The sequence below is a fragment of the Bidens hawaiensis genome, unplaced genomic scaffold (genome assembly GCF_021521415.1).
Source record: "Bidens hawaiensis isolate Kalapana, Puna unplaced genomic scaffold, B.hawaiensis_p1.1 tig00049464_1, whole genome shotgun sequence".
Taxonomy (NCBI): domain Eukaryota; kingdom Viridiplantae; phylum Streptophyta; class Magnoliopsida; order Asterales; family Asteraceae; genus Bidens; species Bidens hawaiensis.
The window spans coordinates 90,775-107,125 of NW_027498852.1; the positions used below are offsets into that span (position 1 = coordinate 90,775).

At 37.7% G+C, this 16,351-nt stretch overlaps 2 protein-coding genes across 2 annotated transcripts; one reads left to right on the forward strand and one right to left on the reverse strand.

The window, feature by feature from the left end:
- Window positions 1-6,720: 6,720 nt before the first annotated feature.
- Window positions 6,721-11,139, forward strand: LOC143598024 (SNF1-related protein kinase regulatory subunit gamma-1-like). The gene is made up of 6 exons (XM_077076356.1): window positions 6,721-7,039; window positions 8,259-8,431; window positions 9,066-9,260; window positions 9,334-9,609; window positions 9,693-9,856; window positions 10,823-11,139. Exons 1-6 carry the CDS (start codon window positions 6,874-6,876, stop codon window positions 11,118-11,120), a joined length of 1,272 nt encoding a protein of 423 aa, XP_076932471.1. The 5' UTR covers window positions 6,721-6,873; the 3' UTR covers window positions 11,121-11,139.
- Window positions 11,140-11,262: 123 nt separating this feature from the next.
- On the reverse strand, window positions 11,263-13,349 carry LOC143598022 (exocyst complex component EXO70A1-like). Its single transcript, XM_077076354.1, has one exon. It carries the CDS (start codon window positions 13,322-13,324, stop codon window positions 11,432-11,434), a length of 1,893 nt encoding a protein of 630 aa, XP_076932469.1. The 5' UTR covers window positions 13,325-13,349; the 3' UTR covers window positions 11,263-11,431.
- Window positions 13,350-16,351: the final 3,002 nt, after the last annotated feature.

Genomic DNA, 16,351 nt, shown 5'->3' on the forward strand with positions numbered 1-16,351 from the left:
ACATGAGCGAAGCAAAAGAAGCTCGCATTGAGGATCCCGAAGTCTTGGGAGACAGCTCATCAGTTCCACAGCGCTAGATGCCCTTTTCATAGCCAAACTGCTGATAAACTCCACATCCTGGCTTACAGCACCACCAAGGAGTTTCACGCCAAGCACCGGCCTTCCAATCCCGCAAGGGAACAACCCCTCCTGTGCCTTCACCCCATTGCATGTTGGCCAAAATAACTCTGTTTTCTTAACGTTTAATTCAAGACCCAAACGAGGCCCCTCAGACCTGATAATATCTAATGCTTTGGCTACCTCTCTAGTATCCCCGATAATCGTGCCATCATCCAAGTACCAAGCATGAAAGAGAAGCTTGCACCGATCTCTGATTTGGTGAACAAGTGGGTGCAAAGCTAAGGCAAAAAGGAGAGGCCCAAGAGGGTCCCCCTGTTGAACCCCAGTGGTGGATTTAATGAAAGTATCACCCACATATAACCTAGCCGACTGCCCATATAAAAAATCCACCCAAAGAGAAATAGAAGGACATCGACTCCGAACCTCATGTAGAAGGGTCGTCCTATATACTAAGTTGAAAGCATTGGAGAAATCAACAGTAAGCATAGCCAATGACCCATCCGAATGAAATTGATTTAGATATCTGTTCGCGCTATGAAGCACGGCCTCTGCCCCACTGGGGACTCCCACCCCAAATTGAAAGTCACCGAGGTATTTAGCCATCTCCTTCCCGACACCCCTCATAGCCACCTTAGAGACCAACCGCCTCTAAATGGCCCCAACGACAATAGGTCTAATCCCATTGTCCGGTTTAAGCAACGGCGTAAGTGGGGCAGACGCAACAAACTCTGCCAACACCTTAGGACACCTTCCCCCCAAAAATAAATTAACCACCGCAGAGATAGCCTTGAGCAAACCATCCGTAATCGGAGACCCCCCTCCGCACAACGCATCTAAAATGTGTTGGGCTCGCAAACCGTCCCGCCCACACGAAGTCCCTTTAGGGAAAGATTTAATGCACCCAAACACACTATCAACGTCCACGACAAGGGGAGACTCAGAAAGCAAGGAAGCAGGCATAATCGGAGGTGCCATGATGGGATGCTTAGACAACAAAGCGTTCAAAGTATCCTTACCGAAAGGTGCAACCCCTGAAGAGCATAATACCTTGACCGCAGCAGTGAAATGCCCGTCCGCAACTTTTCGCAAACATTGTTTAACATTGGCGCCCAACCCGGCGTTGTCAGACTCGGGTACAAACGCATCACCACCCGGGACATCTCCTAGGGGTTGGTTAAAAAGCGATATAAGGAGCTCAAAGAAACCGTCACGGTCACCCCAAGCGGATAGCAACCGTTGAATAATTCGGCATTGCTCAGACTTTCTATTGCCAGACCTGCGTTGCTGACGATTAGAAGGTCTGAAAACTCGTAAGGTGCAACGTGGTAACAACAACAGTTTCACCCACGCCTCAACAGACTCTGGCATAGCCGCCACCTTACCCAGAGCACCCACTAAGGCTTAGGAAAAAGCCATACGACAACTATGAGGAATGTTTTTAACAGTCGTAATAGAAAGAGTGAAGACACGCTCAAGGAGAGCTACATCCACCTCCACCCTTCCCACCGCGACAACTTCCCTCCCAACATGTGGCTTCGCAATCCCCACTATATATTCCTCCACATCTCCCATGACACACTTGTACCAGACCGACCTGTCATCATGATGGCACCCCCGACAGAGAGCATGTGACTCCATACACGCTCCACACATCCACCTACGCGAGACCTTTAAAGCCTCACCAACCGAAATAAACAAATCCAAATTTGTCGAGATCGCCTCCCGTAAGGTCTCTTTCTTGTCATCCGATGACAAATGAAGCCGCTTAATATGTGCGGCCAATCGAACCCCCTTGGACCCCGGTAATCCATCCGGGCAACAGTGGAAGCCTCTAAACGGACACGGCCAAACAACCTCCTCAATAGCCCCGGTCATACCACCCCCGACCCACAAAACACCCCGGTAGCCACGTACCACACCAAGAAAAATAATAATAAAACAAAACTCGAGTTGAGTTTGAGGAATGAACACCCGAACCAAAGAGGAAGGAGGAGAGCAACCACCCATTGCCCTCCCCTCCTCAAAACACCAAAAACAAAGATTATTTCATTGAGGCGTTTTGTCGAACACCTGGCGGGCAAACTATTTTCTTCAAAATTTTAGTTGATGATGATTCCTTTTTGAATGTACAAAGTGAAAATGGGATTTGGGTTATTTTAGTTGAATAAACTCTTCCTGTTAAAGATTTAACAGTCAATAGCTCAAAAGACTTTGAGAAAGAGAAAGAGAAAGAGGTGTGAGAAGAGTGACGAGAGAGAATTCAAAATGATGTCTCTTTGTGGAACAGCTGAATTGCGACCACAATCACAATATGATTACTGATAGAGCTGTAAACAAACTGAACGTTCGACGAACTGTTCGTGGGAATTTCGTGTATGTTTTCATTCGATTAACTAAATGAAAAAGCAGGAATAGAGGCCATGTTCGTTCAGTTGTATCTATGAACGTTCAATAACGTATTTGTTTACGTCTGTTAATGTTCGCTCGTTAAAAGTTTTTAGTACTTTTTAATGTTATCATATGGATATAAGCTAAATTATAAACTATAAAACAAAATTATGTATGAGCATTATGTGGCTCATTACATATAAAATTAACACATTTTTATAAGCGTTAAATAAACACCAACAGAAACTTGGTGGCCGGACCAAACAGTTGACACTGACCAGTGACCATTCTCTGTTAGCCAAATCATATAAAACACTGCTTGTGCTCATTTGTGTCCGTGAACCGTTCACGAACAAGTTCACTTCCCTAACGAATGAACAAGGACAATAAATATCATTCGGCTAGCCGTTCGTGAACCGTCTGCTTGTCCAATAAAAGCTTAACAGACGAACATAAACAAGGCCTCGTTCCGTTCGTTTACAGCCCTAATTATCACCGCCTAATCTTAACACACTCCATTATATCTAGCAGTTTTCATTAACCCTAGAGAATCATTTTACTATTTTACATAACTCGCAACTAATGAACAACAGGTGCAATTGAACTTGATTAACATCAGAAACCAAATCAATGAATAAAAATAACATATAATATGAACAATTAATAAGGCTAAAAAACCTAGGGTTTAGAGGAATTAATTATAATTACGAGATTGGATGAAAGTGCAGTGGATGAAAAGAGGCCATTGGATGGAAGATTAGATAACAACTTGGAAGCAGAAGCAGCCTTTGGATTCCTTGATGTTGTTGCAGAAGCATTCATGCCCATGGTATGTATCAATATTATTATTATTATTATTATTATTTGAAGTTTTGAACGAATGAACGAACAAACATTCGCGGAAGAAATTTATATACACGGAGGTAAGACAGAGGAGGGGAGGGGGGGAATTTTTGGTAAAACGAAAGTGAAATAAAAAGTTACGGTTCGGTTTCGGTTATTTTGTTTCTAAAATTCTAGAATTGAATTGAGCTAAAAGCTGTTGAGCCATGATAGGCGTCGAGCATGTGAGACGCGTAAGATCATTGGTGAATGTCTGGTTTCTGATTGTGCCTCGTTGTGCACAACCGAGGTGATCACGTGACTATACTTTGCGTATCTAATAGAGTTGTTGATACCCGTCTCATACCCGATGATAAGGTTGTGCGTTGTGGAGGGGGTTCGAAGGCCCTCCACATCATCGGCACGTAGTAAACGACTCTTCATAAAATCTTGTTGTGGTTTAAAGCCTATTTATTATATAATATGCGTGTTCGTGTGTGTGTGTGTGAGAGAGAGAAGCACATGGTCCCACCATTAATTCCATATGCCACCCATCTTCCGTTTATTGCCCCCTCCCTCTTCATGTCGCCCCCCTAAAAATGGCTCGGCACGGTGTTTGAGGCTTCGAAGCCCCTCATGCAGCCCCCAATACCGCCCACAATACCCAACCTAATATCTAAAGTCTAAAGAGGCATACTTTGTATCCGTGAGGAAACAAGCAAACATCGTATATAATGAGTAATGGATGTCATATGGTATGAGTTTATGAGACACATTTTTCTATTGGATCGCTTAATGTTAATTAAGCAGTTGAAAAGCTTGTTATTAGCCGTTGCTTATCGTGTTTATCACGTAGCCGGTGATTATCTTTCGCACTCTTCTTGAACATTTTCTAGTATTTGTGAGTTATCTAGTATGTGTGTTTTGAATTATAATGTTAGTATCTTGTAACTCAAACATCTTTGTCTTTATTGAAGTATTTACACTTGAATCTTTAATGAAAATCATTAGTTCTATTACGCATAATCTCACTCAATTAATGTGATTTGTATAACGTGCATTTGTAGATATGCCCATGGTGGTTTTAATGTACCTAGCAACAGGTGCTGTCGTCTTAAAAGAGAACCTTAGGCGACAGATATGTGCATGTTACACCTAGCTATAATTTTAGATGTTTTATAGCTAAACGTAGTGCTATATTATATTAAAAAAAACTATATAATCTTTCATTTTATGTTAGTCAAGTACATGTTTTAACTAAATAATTGTGCAATATCGAGCCTTGGAAAGTTGGTATATGGCATTTTCATGCTAAAAAGTCACTTAGGTAAACATACATGATATTTGCGTGTGTTTGATAGTGATAATGTGAGTTGTAAAAGGATTTAGGTTTGTTGGAGGAGGACGGCACAATGTGTCACAACTGACGGTCGAAATGGACTTCATTGAGTAGTGTCAAAGTTTTAAATTCTACGAGGGTTTGTCGGGTCATCTAAGCCACAACAACTTTCTCTAGCGATGTAGTCATTATTTATGCTTGTTCTCGAATTAAAATCATAACATTGGGTTGTTAAGTCGTTAGGCTGCTTGTTGTGGAAAGATGCCCAAGGCGCTTTCATGTCATGTAGGCATGTTAACGCCTAAATACCACCCCCCGCTTGAAGCAACGGTGGTGTTAAAGGGCAGGTTAGTTAACACATTAACATCTTCGACACAAAATCTAATGGGATCCATCCCCAAATGCACTAATCAAAGTTTTTTTTTAATCTTTAGTTCATGATAATATAAGGGTAAAGGATGAGTTGGTTAAAACTCATTGTAAACATGATAATGACGTGGCTGAACATTAGCCACAACACATAGCCTTTTATAACTTATAAAATATAGGGTTCGGATTAAATACAAATGAAATTTACGTGCTAATTGTGAGAATCAAGTAAAGTAATTATATATATGATGACCGTCGTTCAAGTCAATCAAAAACCTAATTATTCTAAATAGTTAGAGCAAGTAGGGTATCGTATCACAAGGAGTATGTGGTCAATGCAATTCGTGTACAGATTTAATATTATGAAGTACTAGTGTTTAGTGCTGATCACACAAGCAATTTTAGTAAATTTAGAGAACTAAGCAACGAACAAGTAAGCGAGTTGTAAGCAGTTAACAAAGCAAATCACACCCAGGAATTCAAGTAAGCAACCAACAGTTATCTCATGCAACCTAACAGATTAATTATTAACGATTAACTGAAAACTGATCAGTCAGACAAAACCTTAGACATCAACAATTACTTTTTACACACGGTACTGGCTATCAAACAGTCCTGGCCAGTGTGACTCAGTTAAGGGCAATTGTATGTTTTATCGTATTCAATCTAACCAAACAGTTATATGACTAATTATCTAGCAACTGGTAACAGATCGTTCAAACCAACGTAAACCTAAACCGATCGAACACACAGAAATACCAAACTTCAATAATCATATATCAATCATAAATAATAATACACAAGTGTTCTTAATCACATGAGAAAAACTGTAAATGTTACAAACTATACATCCCAGGTGCGATTCTAGGAGATTAGCCGAGCCTAGACATCATCAAATCTTCGATACGGGTGATATGAATCATGTGGAGGGTCTTGGCACAAGTTATGATGGTGGAAATCGCCTCTTAGAACTGCTGGAATCGCCTTTGGTTCGTAAAAACGGAGTTAGGGTTCTTGTTTGATGAAGAATGAGATATAACCTAATTTTCCCGTCAGCACACCAGTCGCGGTACGCGACGGGACCTTCTAAGGTCGATCGTGTAGCGCGATTGACCAAAAGTCAAACATTACTTAACCTCCCATCGCGTACAAGCCCATTGCGTACCGCGATGGGTCTTGTTACCAACAAAACTCATTATCTGTCTCGTTTCGCGTGCTGGACATCCCGGGTCTTCATAGCATGTCACAACAGGTCCAAACTGAGTACTTTAACACCTGTGACCTGAAACCAATAATACATGTATGAAGTATCGATAGTTCTAAAATAAACAGTTAAAACTAAACAATAAACGAATTAAAACATATACAAATTAACCGACAATCAATATACATGTAGAATAATTATGTAATTATGTCATAAAATAATTATATAATTACTCTACCTGGTATGTATAATTACTATAATTGATTGTCACAAAGTCACAGTTAACACGTTAATTTCATTTATACGTAAACTTTTCTCATGAAATATCAAATAAGCATACTCTTAACAAAAATATTAACCGGATAACTGGACAGGTACGTATTACATAATTCTCCTAAAAACATTCTCTCGATAAAAACTAATAAATTTCGGACCATCGTTCGTCTACGGTCAACCGAATACCCCATCAAACCCCTTGACTCACTACACACCATCCACGTGTCACCAACCACATATCCATCAACGGTCCAGATTAACACTCGTAACGGTATCTTAAAACAATAATAACTGATTTCAAACAGAATTACATTGACATTACCTCCAAAAATAACCGAAAATTGGAGAAAGAAAAATGGTGGTGGAAGATGGAAGCCCGAAGAGCCCAGAGGCGAAGCTCGGGCTCGAAGTCGAAGACCTGTGGGACATTCAGGAGCCTCAGCTTTCTCCTACCGAGAAGCTTAACGCCTGTTTTGAAAGCATTCCGGTTTCCGAGTTTCCGCAAGCTTCCTCTTCTCAAGGTAGTATGATAATATCTTTTAGGGCACGTTCGTTTCACGTAATTCGTGGGAATTCATAGGAATTGGAATTGGAATTGAAATCCCATGACATGGCGTGCTCGTTTCGTTAGAATAGGAATCTTAATTCCATTTTGGTGTGTTCGATTCAAAGAAACGGAATTTCAAATTCCTTTAAATAAAGGAATTCCAAATCCTTCCAAAATGTGGAGGAATTCAAGTAAATTCATTGGAATCTTTTTTCGATTTTTTTAATGAGGACAACGAATAAAATATTTTACTTTTTTTTTACTTTTTTTGTTTTGAATTTATATTTTGAGTTATGATTTTTTTTCATTATTTTGAATATTTTTGGATTTATATTTTTTTCGAATTTTTTTAACAAGGCCTTGTTCATGTTTGTCTGTAAAGCTTTTATCGGACAAACTCATTGTTCACAAACATCTAATCAACTAAAATTTCTTGTTCGTGTTACACGAATGAATGGACACAAAAAAATGCTTATTTGATTTGGCTAGCCGAGAAAGTTTTGCTCGATCTAGCTACCAAGTTTGTGTTTGTGGTTTCTTGATATTCATATTTACATGTTAATTTACATATACATTAATCACATAATACTCAAATATTTTTGTTTTTTAGTTAATATTTTTGCTCAAAGCTATATAATAATAGTAGACAAGGTATTAAAAATATTAAAAACCTTAATGAACAAACGTAAACAAACATTCACAAACTTAAAGGATGTAAACGAACACGTTATCAAACATTTACGAACACAATTGAACAAACATGGCTGCTGTTTGTGTTCGTTCATTTAGTTAATCGAACGAAATTTCTTGCTCATGCTCATTTCACTTATTAAACAAACATAAACGAACTTCCCGTCAAACAGTTCGTGATCAGTTTTCCGAACGTTCGGTTTGTTTACAGTACCCGCGATCACAAATCTGTAACATATAGAAGATATTTCCAATGACTGGTACCAAATCTATACTAATTCAGCATTGAATGGATGATTAAATCCTAAACGCATCACTCGAGAACATGATAATGTTTGTATGGAGATTAGATCTCCGATTAATTCTAAAACAGCAACAGTTAGGAACCCGATCGTGATACACTTTTAACTGTTGTTAATTTTACAGAATCTATGTATAAAATGAATGCGAATACTGTATGGATGATTAGATATCTGATTCTTATTTTTGTCTCCATTGTTCAGTAATTGAGATCAGATCAGATGCTAGTCTAGGCGAAGCGGTTCAGTTGCTGTCGCAAAACAAAATCCTTAGTGCACCTGTTGTGGATGTTGATGCACCAGAGGATGCAAGTTGGATTGACAGATATCTTGGGATAGTAGAGTTTGCAGGCATTGTGGTCTGGATTCTGCATCAGGTTCATACTTATTATTTCCATATATCAAAGCTCAATAGGGGTGTGCGGTGCGGTTTTTGGTTAAAACCTGATATGGTTTGATAGATTATAAATTGAATTTAGAGAAGATAATAGAGATACTAAGAAACCGAAAACCAAAACTTCGGTTTTTGGAGTATTTGAAACCGTTCGGTTTCGGTTTTTTCGGTTTCGGTTCTTCGGTTTTCATTTTGGTTTCGGTTTATTTGGTTTTTGCCATTTGATCTTGAAAATATTAAGTCAAAAAAAAGTTTTCAAAAATAATTAACTTAAGTATAAATATTTAGTTAATTGTAAAATAGTAGACTATTAAACATTTTACCAAAAATATTTGAGTTACATATTTATTAAATTCTTATAAATTACTTAATATAAAATTAGAAAAAACAAAAACTTAGGAATTCGGTTCGGTTTTTATTATATGCAAAACCAAAACCGAACTGTTAGTTCGGTGTTTACAAAAACATAAAACCAAACCGTCGGTTTTTGCTTCGGTTCGGTTTTTTCGGTTTGGATTTTTCGGTTTTTTCGGTTTGGATTTTTCGGTTTCTTGCACCTAAAGCTCAATAACTCAAAATGCATTAACAAAAGATAAAAGTATGTCATATGTATGCAGTCAGAAAAGAAAGAGGGGTTAGATTCAGCTGATGTATTTGCTAAAGCATTACAAGATTCCACCGGACCCGCTGTTGCAGCAGCAGCAAGCGGGATGTCTTCACCACGATACAGAAGTTCACAGCCCGGATCTCCTAAAACAGCTGGAAACTTTTTTGAATCGTTGACTTCTTCAGATTTCTATAAGAACACAAAGGTTTGATTTTGATTACAACTGGTAGTTAAAGTTTTACATGACATGATTTTTAACTTATGAAGGTGTAATATAGGTTAAGGATATCTCGGGAACGTTTCGGTGGGCCCCGTTTTTGGCACTGCAACCATCTAACTCCTTTCTTACCATGCTTTTACTGCTATCTAAGTACAGAATGAAGAGTATTCCAGTAGTTGATTTAGGGGACCGAAAGATAGATAATATTATCACTCAATCTGCAGTGTTTCATATGTTGGAGGAATGTGCTGATCTCCAGTGGTTTAAAAGCTGGGGATCTAAGAAACTACATGAACTTGGTCTTCCTCCTATGAAATCGAATCGGATTATTAAGGTATGCAACTAAAAAATACCTTAATTCTAATAGCTATCCTACAATTAGTAAGACTGCAATTTTTTTTTATTAATTTGTTACAGGTGGACGAGGATGAACCAGTTCTGCAGGCTTTTAGAATCATGCAGGAGAAGGGAGTCGGTGGAGTGCCGGTTGTTGCTAGTGGTGGGAACAAGGCGGTTGGTAATATAAGCATCCGGGATATTCAATATCTCCTAATCGCCCCCGAGATTTACAAAGATTACAGGTTGGCTAAAATCACTCAACCAATTGCTGTTATATTAAGATAATAACTAGGATGTAGCAACTAGCAATATGGACTGGTCTGCACGTGGGTAAACGAACTGAACGTTCAGTGAACAGTTCGTGAACTGTTTGGCATGAAGCTTGCTTATTTGATGAACGAACGAACATGAACAACTCGTTTTGTTCATTTAGCAATGCCAACACACTTGAATACAGGTCTCGTTAAAGTTCAATTATGTCCAGTTCAATTTAGTCCAGTCCAGTCCAGTCCAGTTCAATACCAACACACTTGAATACAGGTCTCGTTATGTCTCGTTAAAGTTCAATTTAGTTCAATTATGTTCATTCATCTATGTCCAGTTATATTCGTTAAATTTCGTGACCCGTCCGTTTATACTGTTGTCTGTTAACAAATGAACATAAGCGAACACAAACATGTTCATATGCTTAACGAACGAACACGAACAAGAAAAGCCTGTTGATTTGATTATCCGTGTTCAATCGTTTATTCGGTTAAGTTAAATAAACAAACACAAACATGCTCTGTTCGTGTTATTCAGTTCGTTTACAAGCCTATGGGTCAACAGAAATACTTTTATCCAAGATTTTTTAAAAACTTCTTTTAATCAAATGCTCTGTTCGTGTTATTCGTTTAAGTTCGTGACCTGTTAATTTATACTGTAAACAGATGAACATAAGCGAGCACAAACATGTTCATATGCTTAACGAACGAACACGAACAAGAAAAGCCTGTTCATTTGACTATTCGTATTCAATCGTTTCTTCGGTTAAGTTAAACGAACGAACACGAGCATGCTCTGTTCGTGTTATTCGGATCGTTTACAAGCCTACGGGTCAACAGAAATACTTTTATCCATTTTTTTTTAAAAAACTTCTATAACCAATTAGTCTGTCAAATATGAATACAAACATTATGCTTGTAACGGTGTTGCGGTTTATACTGCAGATCTATCACAGCAAAGAACTTCCTAACAGCAGTTAAAAACTACTTGGATGAGACTAAAACGGAAGCCCCGTTGATGAGCGGTATGGTCACTTGCAAAAAAGATGACACACTCAAAGACGTAATCATGAAACTCGATTCCATGAAGATTCAGCGTATATACGTAGTCGACGAACAAGGGAATCTCGAAGGGTTGATAACACTCAGAGATATTATTGCAAAGATAGTACATGAACCTAGAGGGTATTTTGGTGATTTCTTTGATGGTATTTTACCCATACCTCAAACCTCTAGGGTGTAGTAAAAAGCTTAAAGCTATGACTTTGGATAAATTTTTTATTTTTTTTTATTTTTTTTAGCGTTGCTTCCTTTAAACGCCCTTTAAAACAAGGGCGTTTTTATCAGGAAGAGGTTTTTACATGTATTTAATTTAATATACTCTTCGGTTTTAAATAACCTGGATATCGACCTCATTTGTTAAAAACCAATATCGCAACATGAAGACAATCGAGTATTCGAGTATATCATCGCACGATGACATACGTTACATGTGACATAGAATCTAACATACAAGCACAAAATTATTACAGTATACAGAAACAACAACATACACTATGTACCTTTTCTCTTTATGCTGTTTAAAACCGCAGGCTTGCCTTCGAATAAATCCGACAAGTAATTCTCCAAATCCTCATAGGTATATTTAACATATTTCCCGCCATATCTTCCACTCTCCAGTTGACTTCCAAACCTCCCTACAAACGCACGGTAAGCAGGCAACGCTTTTTCGGATATTGATATTCGAAGTTCCTCACGAAGCTGATCGTCGGGAACTTTCCAAGCTGATTGTATTCTATATATTTCTTCAAAACACGCGTTAAAGTTTATAAATCTTTCTTTAAGAAGTAATTTAGATCCACTACTTAACCCCCCATTAATCCCTTCATCTTTTAAACACAACAAAGCTTTCCCCCATGCTGATCTGAGATAACTCATGTGCCATTGTCGAATCTGACCGCAATGTCTGCGAATCCACCGATCACCAAAAAGGTTTCTAAGATCCGAGTCTTTCACCTTTTGAACAATGTAAAGAATATTGTTCATCAAGAACACGTATCTCAACCCGTCATCTTCATACATTTTCGATTTCTCTTCGAGATTCGCTTCTAAACACGCGATTAACGACAGTAATCGGCATGAAACAGGAGATAAAGTAAAAGTATCATCACTGTCAATATCAATATCATTAAACTCTTTAGAACTCAAATCATAATCTTTACCTTTATCCAATAACGTGTTTAACGAATCACTATAATCAACCAACAGTTTAATATAATTCATAACATAACGAGTCACCGGATGAATCTCACCGCCCTGCAATGCTCTCCTCGAATTCTCACCCTTCACCGCATTCTCAAACTCGACAAACGTCCCAATCGCAGCCTCACCCAACCCACTCAAAACCGCCTTCACCTCATCACAAACCAACTCATCAACATATAACGTCTCGATATCCGGTAACACATCCGCAACAACATCATACATATCAAGAATCCGAAATAACTTCTCCGACGATCTCTTCCCAATCGCAACCGCTTCACCAAAATTCAAAAGCTGCATCACACACCCCTTCGTCGTCTCCACAAAACTCACATCCTTAAACACTTCCGACTCGCTAAACACCTGTTCACATAACTGTTTTTCCCCAAATAATAAAACCTTAACCGCGATTTTAACCGTTTGAATCCACTTCTTCATTTTCTCATCCAAAACCTTCCACTCAATCCTCTGCACTTCCTCAATACTCAACTTTTCAACCCCGAGAACGAACAAACACTCGTCCAACACGTCTCTACGAACGTTACAATACACCTGACAACACTCCTTTTCATATCCCGATCTAATCATCCGATCCGCTATCGCTTTAAGCTCCTTCACCGCATCCGCGTAAACCAATTCGACACTAATATCATTCCCAATACTTCTACCTCTCTCATAAACATAACTACTTCCTTCATACTCATCTTCTTTATAACTACCAATATCATTATTATTATTATTATTATTATTATTATTATTATTATTATTATTATTATTCTCGTCCGCGAGTTCACTCTCGTGCACGCTCTCGTGTACAGACGAGAGTGAACTCTTGCGGATTGATCCGTACAGTTCCTCTGCGTCCAGAGGAACTGTACTGCGGATCAAAATACGTTGAAACTCGTCCTCGAGTTTCAACATAGCTAAATGTAGCGCGTTCTCAGCGCGATCAACTATCTCGCTTTCGCCATCACATTCGGTATCGATAATATTAATATTAGTATTAATTTGTTGTGTTAATTTGATAACTGTATCCACAGCTTCCAGATACTCATCCGCCTCTGCGGAATACGAAGACTCGTCCCACGGGGACGAGTTCGGGTCGCCGAGGCCTCCGGAATCGTGGTGGAGGATTAGTTTTTCGGCTGTTTCGAACCGGTGATCAGCGGAGAGGATCATGATCATATTATATCATATCATATCATATTAATGTGTTGAGGTGTGGATAATAATAAGTTTATCTTTTGGGTTGAGTGGGTGCTGGCATTAATGGTGATGAGTCTGTTTATTATATTATACAACGGTGAATGGGTGAGCCCACCGGTTTAGATATTTTGTGGACGGTACGGTGGTTGGCCGGCCGGAAGATGTCATATCAACTCGGGTTTTGATGACTTGCTTTTATTATTATATCATAGTTTTACATTCTAAATTTTGATACTCCGTGTCATTATGTTATCTTAATCAGACTCAGTCTCATACTCTCAGAATGCTATACCGTCAGTTGCCATTTGACAGTCGTCGTCACAAAAGCAAAACTCACTAGCATAACATGCGGTGGGACTAAAACTCGAATGGGCTCGGGATTCGAACTGACACCCTCACAAAGCCTAACTTAAATTCTTCATTGCCAATATTTATTCAAAATATCACAATTGAGAATCAAACTTTATTCTTCATTGGAGAACCCAAGTCTCACGAGACTCCTACCAATAATAATTAGAGTTTTTTTTGTTTTATGAATTTATTTTTAAATTTTATTGTTTATAAGACTTTAACCCAATACCATTTTCCAAACCCCTGGTGTGTAAATGGTTTACCTTTATGAAAAATAATAAAAGTCAAGTGAAAAAATTTGTCACTTTCATTTAAATAGATGGAGATTGGTTATGGAAAATGGAGATAAGAAGTAGGATGGGACTAATGAGTAATTCTTTTATTTGGAGTTATGAAAATTTAGTTGGGACATTCATGGAGATTTATGAAGAGTTATTGGCAATGTTTGCATGCACCATTTATTGAATAATTTCAACGATCTGATTTAACATGGAGATTCTGTTCATGAAGGGATGTTGCTAGCGGTAAACGGAGGAAACCGATAGGAGGAGGTGACTCAATTACGCTTAGATCTTGCTAGTGGCCTACTAGCATGGTTTGTACTTTGTATGTATGAATGTATCTATTAATTTGAAAGGTATTTTGATCTTTTTCAAGTGTTGTACAAGTTATTAAGCAAATTTAAATACTTTTTACTACAATAAAAACAAATAAAACCCAAACCCACCCTGTTCATTAGTTCAGTTAAGACACATGTCGTGATAAGGTGCTGCCAACTCACTTTTGCATGAAATTCCGTCCGGGCCTCCTTAGTGGCAAGAGGGTTATCCGCTATTATTTTCGGTAAATTTTTCTTACTTAAATACATTTTAGACCGTAATCATCACTATTAACTAAAAACTTAACTGTCGGGTGGAAGGCAGAAATGGGTAAAATTCAAACTTCAGATGCCTTACAAAGAAGTGCGGTATTAGAAACAACAATTTATGCCCGTTATGTGAAGACATATTAGAGTCGGCGGAACATATTCTAATCTCTTGTTACACGGCGACGGTCGTTTGGCAATCTATTAGTAATTGATGTCATATTCCACCGATATATGCTTTTGAGGTACGTGACCTTCTCAAAGAACATGAGAGAGTTGACAAAGGAAAAAAGAAGGTACTACAAGCAATAATATTCACAACGTGTTGGTGTTTGTGGAAAGCGAGAAATGAATCATTCTTCAAGAAGACGAGAGCATCGGCAAATAGTATAAAAGAAGATATTAAACGTCTCTCTTTCCTATTGGTCAAGAATAGAGGTAAAATGGATAGTTTGGATTAGGAGACTTGGTGTGCATTCTCGTTTTAAGGTTACATAATTGTGTGTTTATGTAGTTTGGTGAGTTTTTCCTTTTTGTTTTGGTGTATGTAATTCGGGGATAGCTACTTGCTACTCTCTTTTAAGTTAATGCAATTTGGCCGTTCAAAAACACAAAACAAAAAACTTAACTTTGATAAGATCATTATTTGTGATCCTAGACTTGCGATAAATAATTAAAACAACACGAACGAATAAACCATACTTCTTTTTCATCAAAAGAGCGGAACCCGTACGCACCACATAAATTACTTTACACGTCACATGACAAAATATCAATACATGACGCTACACCGATGTAACATAAACCATAAGCAAAATGACATACCAGAATCTAGGCTAACCACATCTAATGTTATCCCTTTTGAGTCTTTAACTTTAATCATAATCATAATGGTCCAGTTTTCGACCAAACAAAGTGCCAAAAATGGGTATTCAACATGCCATGTACCTACACAAAATGCAATGTTACATGATTTAAAGTAAACATATAGCCTCTCCCTAGTCTATGCTACAACTAAAATTCCATGATACATGCAGATAAAGCAATTAAAGCAATTGTTAGTTATCATCCAAACATCCAAAATTAAACTTATATTCCATGATAAATACAACCCATTTTGTTTTTGGGAAAGTCCATGAAAATCTAATTGTTCGCTATTTTAGAAAAGTCCCAGTTAAAATTGACTATTCCCATCATTATAATTAATATGGAACACGAGCCGAGCCGTTCGTGAGCAACCCCGAGCCAAAAAATAAGTTTGTTTAATAAACAAGCCCAGTCTGAACCCAAGCTTCACATATTGAACTCGAGCCTATTATTTACAAGGATTAATTTCATATATGCCCTTACAAGCAACATAAATATCATATATACCCAAACAAAACTTGAAATATCATATATGCTCTTACAAAGTAACTAAAATATCATATATGTCCTTATAAAACAGTTAAAGGATCATATATACCCCTATTCATTAATAACAATTTAATAAATGACCATTTTATCATTACTTTTCAAAAAAATCAACTTTCATATACGCACATTTTTAACGAATAGACCATTCTACCCATTCCAATTACATATGTGTTTATTATGTTATTATTTTAATTTTAATCGACTTTTCTCACCGTTAACGACAACCAAATCGTCTCTCATCACTTCTTCAAACTGCAAACTATTCGAAGATTTTTTGCATCGAATGGTCTACATTATAAACCTTTTATCGCATCTAATCAAACTAGAGTAATATGGTCATTTTTAAAATTCTTTTAATGAATTGGGTACATATG

What these genes read in the sequence shown, in the direction of transcription:
- LOC143598022 (XM_077076354.1), bottom strand. Translation starts at nt 13,324, where the DNA reads ATGATCATGATCCTCTCCGCTGATCACCGGTTCGAAACAGCCGAAAAA.
- LOC143598024 (XM_077076356.1), top strand. Translation starts at nt 6,874, where the DNA reads ATGGTGGTGGAAGATGGAAGCCCGAAGAGCCCAGAGGCGAAGCTCGGG. An exon ending in ATTTCTATAAGAACACAAAG is followed by an intron (nt 9,261 to 9,333) that starts GTTTGATTTTGA and finishes GGTGTAATATAG; the next exon opens with GTTAAGGATATCTCGGGAAC. An exon ending in AATCGAATCGGATTATTAAG is followed by an intron (nt 9,610 to 9,692) that starts GTATGCAACTAA and finishes AATTTGTTACAG; the next exon opens with GTGGACGAGGATGAACCAGT.